Source organism: Lolium perenne, chromosome 4, assembly GCF_019359855.2.
Source record: "Lolium perenne isolate Kyuss_39 chromosome 4, Kyuss_2.0, whole genome shotgun sequence".
Classification (NCBI taxonomy): domain Eukaryota; kingdom Viridiplantae; phylum Streptophyta; class Magnoliopsida; order Poales; family Poaceae; genus Lolium; species Lolium perenne.
The window spans coordinates 274562770-274568966 of record NC_067247.2 but is presented as its reverse complement, the minus strand read 5'-3'; the positions used below and the strand labels follow the sequence as shown (position 1 = coordinate 274568966).

Sequence of the window (6197 nt, the reverse complement as noted above, 5' to 3'; positions counted from 1 at the left end):
TATCGATCCAAGGATGGCTCTTCCCCTCCTCTCGATCTCTTGGACGCGGGAGGGCGCAAACTTCGTCGCCGTGCTCAGCTGATGGTTGCGCGGGGAACATGATGGTCGGAATCGAGTGCAGTACATGTCGATCAGCGTGGGCAAGACGTACTCATGTGCTGCGCGGACTCGCCCGATCGCCACGTCGTGCGCCGGTCGGACCTCCTCCCCGTCCCGAGATCTGCGGCGGCGCTGGCTGGGCGTGTATATGCGTATGTCCTCTGCCTGAGATCGGTCGAGGAACTCGTCTCGTACTCTCGTATATGGGTGCCTTCCTCTTGATCAACGGGCAACGGGGTATATCGACCACGCCATGGCCGTCGGGAAACAGAGTCCATATCAATGGATTCGGGTTTTAGGAATAGATCGATCGATCGATCGGAGGAACCGTGTGTCCGGCCGCTCCACGTGCTGAATCTTATGTCAACAACGACATGTCGCCCTGGCGGCCTCTCGAATTTCCCGTCCTTAATCCTCGATGAATTTCTTGTCTTTAATCCCTTCTTTTCAGTCGATGGAATTTGCTCTCGATACACTTTGGCATGCGCGCGGTCTAGGCTGTTTCTTCGTCTCTTGCATCCTGGAGACGAAACTACCTCGCGATCCAATCTGCTTCTGTCGAACACCATAGCCTACCCGTGTATTTATAGTAGGTGATGGGCTAATAGGGCGACGCTGGCACACCCCGCCCCCTTGCCGGTATGATTGCCGACGTGCGGCACGATCAACGCCTGAATTCCGGGAACAGAGAGAGATCAGAGAGAGAGATAGCGAGGAGAGTTGGTTCTGTTCCTTTTCTTCAGACTTCTTCCATGCCCCCGATCGCTCGTCGTGCTCTCTTTTGTAGACACAGAGACCAAGTCCACAATCTGTCCTGTAGGCCCATAGCCCATATATTCCTGGCCCAAACATGTCCATGGGCGGGTGTTACACTGGAGGAGTTTATGCCAATCGTGCGTGAGGAGGTGATGCGCCAGACCAGAAACAGAGGCGCTCATCTACTGCTCCCAGAGGCGATTGCAAGACTTCAAATCAGAGCATGCGCTCGGGTAAACCAGATCGAATCAAGCATGGCGTGGCACACCACTCGTGCGTGACTCTCCGTAGGCAGTAATCTTTGCTTCATGAATAAATTAGGCGGTGTGCCGGCGGTGGCGGAGACCACGAGGTCTGTTTGGTTTGGTTTGATTTGCTTGTGCACCTTTTTGTCTGAAGAAGCCAGGTCGATTTGTTTTCAATCCATCCTAGTAGCATGTTACTGCATCCTTGGCTGCTTTGTTTGTAACAGCAGCAGACCAGCGGGGGCTGGTGCTAGAGATTTTGCAAACTATTGCCGTGCTGCGGTGTTTCGCTCGAGTGCTGATCTGTTCTTTGAGCTGGATCCTATCGACGGAGGAGTACCTGGCGGCACCGAACGGCACACCACACTCGTTTCCCCGGTTACTGGAATATGACCTCTCGACGGTACGCTGACGAACGGCAGAGGCCGCCCAACAGAGATTGCGCCGCGCCGGCGTACTTGGTCTCGACCACGGCCGAGCAAGCCTCAACAGTTGTCACGAAGGATCGTAAACATGACGATTAGCTTGATCTAAATCTGATTCAGGACTTCAAGGCACCAGGGCGGGATTCAATCAACAGATCTGAAGACCGGAGGACCTTCTTCCGCCAGTCCACCATATCTGAACGGAGGAACACGAAGAGGACGCCACGCTGATGCGGAAGAAGCGCGAGACCGAGCGCGCCGCCGCCGGTGGCAACGTCCCGCTGCATATACGGAGTGTGGTCTCCGAGTGGTGTCATGACGACAACGCTGAGGGGGATTGGGTTCAATTTAAAGAAGATGTTCCCGAGCTTGCGTGATGATTTGGAATTTTGAATCATCACGTTTTCTTTTGTAGACCTGGATCTGGTTCCAATTCCAATTTCACGCTATGCTAGATCCGATCGATACATGGAAGGGAGAGAACCAAGCAACGCTCTGTTCGGTGCGGGGAGCCCGAGCAGAAAAAGAAAAACCAATATGACAGTACCGTGGCATATGCCCGTATTATGCGATTTTGTGGGAGGGCAAAACGGTCCAATGAAAAGTTGGACGGAAATTTTAGCAGAAACCTTAGATTAGACATGCTATAACCCACCTTCCCCGCCGCCACACTCCTCTCCTCAGATCCAATCCCCATGCGGCACACGCCCTCCCGTTGACCACTGCCCTAGAGCGCGCGACCCCATCTCCACGGCAGCGCGGAGGAGGAGCTCGTCCTCCCTCCGCCGATCCAGCTTCGAGCCCCGCCCTAGCGACTGGATCTACGCCAACAACCTCCTGCCTCGCCTCAACCTTAGGAGGATCGCAGCCTCGGTGGCTGTGCTCGAGGCACTGCTGCTACGGCAGTGGCGGGCTGGCCTGCGGCTCGAGGAGGCCGACCTATTCCTCGTCCCCGTCTATGTGTCCTTCAACTTCTCCAATCCCATGGGGCTCCAGTCGCCGGCGCACACGCGCGGGGTGTTCGCCGAGACCGTCGACCTCGTCCGGGCCGAGCTGACCTACTGGAACCGCTCCAACGGGTCAACCACGTCTTTGTCGCGTGGCACAACTTTGGCGCCTGCTTCCTTCGCATGGTGAGAGATACTCGGTCCAAGCTCTAAATCTTACCACTATTTGTTTCTTGCGGTGGTTGCTTAATGTTGTGTAAGACAGTCTGGTTGCTTCCTTGTGTTCTTTGCGCCTTCAGTGATCAATGCGACATGTGGAAATGCGTATTTTTTTGGCTATAGGAGTTGGGCGTCTTTTAATAGCACTGTCATCCTGATCTACTGAAATGAACTGCCATTGTGTGGAGTTGTATCTAGTATAAAATACTGGAAGTACTTTTATAATCGAATTGCAAGGTTGATTTGATATATTTTACGCATTCCTTTCATTGCAACTAAAATTGTGCTGGTTCCTCTTTTACTGGAGCTACAGGCCTAAGAAATTTGAAGTACTGTAAAGCCATGCAAAGCCCTGTCTGCATGTAGTGCCATATCTAGTAGAGGTGCCTCCTGCAATGTCGAGCAGCACGGCAAACACTACATGTTTCCAAGGCAACCATGATTGGCATCAACCGCACAACAAGGCCCCAAGGTTCTGTGCCATCATCTCTTTCTAATAAATTACTTAAACGAAAATGGTTGGACCTGATGTTGCTCTTACTTTATCTATTGTTTGTTTTGCTATGATGTGATTCACAGTGAATGATGCGCTTTTGTAATTTATCAGATATTTAAATGAAACAGTGAGGGATCTTTCTAATTTGATCATGCTATAATAATGCATCAAGTTGAGATATTCAGAAACCTTTAGCCAAAACCTACGCCATCTCTTGTTATATTGTCAGGACTGCTGTTCAAAATTATGTTGCTTAATTTGATATTAGTATAAGGACTAAACCACTGAAGCTCTATATAAATATTTTTTGTGTGTTTTGACAAATGATAGTTTGTGCATGATGTGCACATGCTAATTTTCATTGACATGAATCTGTTATGCCCCTCAATTTTTACTTAGTTTGGTGTGCAGGAGCAAACATCTTTGATGCTTACTGACGACCACATGTTTGCTATTGCAGACCCAAAGGAGCCTTCATGCTTTAGTTGTGCGCTAGAATGCATCAACCTTGGCCACGTTACCACATTCTGTTTGGTGTCTATGACGTAAGTGATTATGTCATCTGTGTAAATTCTAGTTAGTAAAGAACATGTCATGTTATGTATCATATGTCAATTAACAGGATATCATAGATCGTAAGTAGGTGTTCAATTAATTGGTTTCACACAAATATATTGTAGTTGTCAATGATATCTTGCAATTGACCCGCTTTAGGTGACTTTTGATCATTTCCGTGCTTGCATGATCCTTATCCAACGATTAACTGTTTCATTACCTGGTTGCTCTCTCTCAAGGCTTCTCATGGATTTATGTTGTAGGTTGCATAAGTGGAGAAACGGCAAAGAGGCTGTGAACAACACAGTGCTATTCCGGCAGGCCACCTGTAGCAAGCTATGCTAAATTGCAAGCATGTCATGTCGCTGTCATCTTGGAGCTCCTCAGGGTAGGTCATACTCAATTGGGATGTGAAGATGCCGCAGTTCTGTATGTTCATGGTTCACTCTTGTCTAAAATATCACTATGAACTGTTGCAAGATTAACTAGATTGACAGATGTAGTTTGCCAAAACTGTTGTCTCAATGTAATGCTTTTCTGCAAAAAATAGCATGGCAATTACTATGTCATTTTCACTATACATATATGTGGTTTTAACTTTATGCTTACAATCTGCCACTTTAGGTTGTAGATTAAATTTTGTGTCAAGTAATTTACCACTCTTATAGATTGTGCACATTGAGCTCGGTTTGTTTAGACGCCTCAACTCAACTGTGTATGTCAGTACAAAGTTACTGAAGTGCATTGTTAATGGTTACTGAAGCCCATGTACAACCTCAAGGTTTTGTAGAAAAAAATACTATTGTTGTTAAGTTGCTTACAATGCATGCTGCTAGTTTTAAGTTTACCTGAAGAACCATTCATACAATGCATGCTGCTAGTTTTAAGTTGCTTACAATGCATGCTGCATGTTTCATGATTTTTTGCTTCTGTTTGTAATTGTTCTATTGAATTGTTGGCAGATAATTCCTTCAATGAGACTACCGAATGGAACATAGTGGCATTTCCAGGACATTATCTATTTGCAAAGAGGTACAGGCTTAAGAAGTTAGAGGAAGTCTGAAGAAGTTCCAGGGCATCAGAAGAGTGGCTTCTTTCAGCGTTTTTTCTTGTAGTGCCTTTTATTACATCTGGCTGACCGTGTGAAGAAGTTCCACTCTATCAATGATTTGATGGCTGAGATGTTCACTCGAGTGGAATTTCATGTGTTTTTTATCTGCTCCAACTACGATGTAATTGTCATGAAATGATTTTGGCTAATATTTGTAGGTTTTCAATTCTTTTCTCTACTCCTGATATGTACATTGCTTATTAATGAAAAAGAAGAATCAGATAGAAAAGGCATAAATAGGAAATAAATGGACTTTAAAATGCCAATGGTTAGAATGGAAAATGCCAGAATATTGGGCTTGGCCCATTAGCCGATCAGAAAGTAATGATAGGAAAAATAAATAAACAGGCTGAATTGTTGGGCTTGGCCCATGTAGACCATTAAATGGACTGGGCTGATTTTGATATATGACGATTTGGTTTTGTCGTAGTTTTGCCATGTCAGATTGGACAGGTAGGATCTGACGTGGCTTGGCCATATAGTCAGCGACGATATTGGATTACGATGATCCAATATCGTCATAGACGATTATGATGTTTTCAAACAAATCGTTGTTGTAGTTGATTCCTGACGCTCCGTTTTTCACGATTTGTTTTTTGTCATAGAATTGTCATAGATGAAAAACGGTGACGATTTACTGACGAAAATGGAGCGTCCTAAGTCAACATATTTCTTGTAGTGGAAATGTCTTCGTCAGCTCCAATTGGTTGGAGGTGGACAAGGGAAGTTTGAATATTAAAAAAACAAGTTTGACCCTGATCCCTCGTTTGTTCCGCCTTTTTCTTCTTTGAAGAGGGATCTGAAGAGGAGCAGGATGATGGTGCTTGACGGGGCTTGATGTAGTGTATTGATTATTCCCCGGCAACGGCGCCAGAAAAAGTCTTGCTGGTATGAAGTTGATGAAGGAGAATTTATGCGCAACGTTGAGTGGAACCCCAAGAGGAAGGTATGATGAACACAGCAGGAAGTTTTCCCTCAGTAAAAAACCAAGGTTTATCGATCAGTAGGAGAAAAACGTTCTCTCCCGAGGTGTTGCGAACCAACTCGTGGCAGAGCGCACTGCCATCGTCAGCAACAACGTGGTGACCTGCACACAAACAACCAAGTACTTTGTCCCCAACTTTTAGCGAGGTTGTCAAGCTCACTGGTTTTGCTGAAAACAAAGGATTAAACGAACCGTGTGGAAGAAGAATTGTTTGAAGAGAACAAAACAGGAAAATATTGTAGAAGATTGCAATTAAAAGAAGAAGGACCGGGGTCCACAGTTCACTAGAGGCGCCTCCCCAATAAAATAAATATGCTGGGTAAACAAATTACAGATGGGCAATTAACAAACAGAGATTC

The 6197-nt window shown here is 46.1% G+C and overlaps 1 protein-coding gene across 1 annotated transcript; it reads left to right on the top strand.

Annotated features, from left to right (window-relative positions):
* The first annotated feature begins 1755 nt into the window (after window positions 1-1755).
* On the top strand, window positions 1756-5019 carry LOC127347639 (uncharacterized). Its single transcript, XM_071818158.1, has 5 exons — window positions 1756-1866; window positions 2165-2658; window positions 3005-3163; window positions 3648-3732; window positions 4006-5019. The coding sequence occupies exons 1-3, from the start codon at window positions 1756-1758 to the stop codon at window positions 3027-3029; spliced, it is 630 nt and encodes a 209-aa protein (XP_071674259.1). The 3' UTR covers window positions 3030-3163; window positions 3648-3732; window positions 4006-5019.
* The last annotated feature ends 1178 nt before the right edge of the window (window positions 5020-6197 follow it).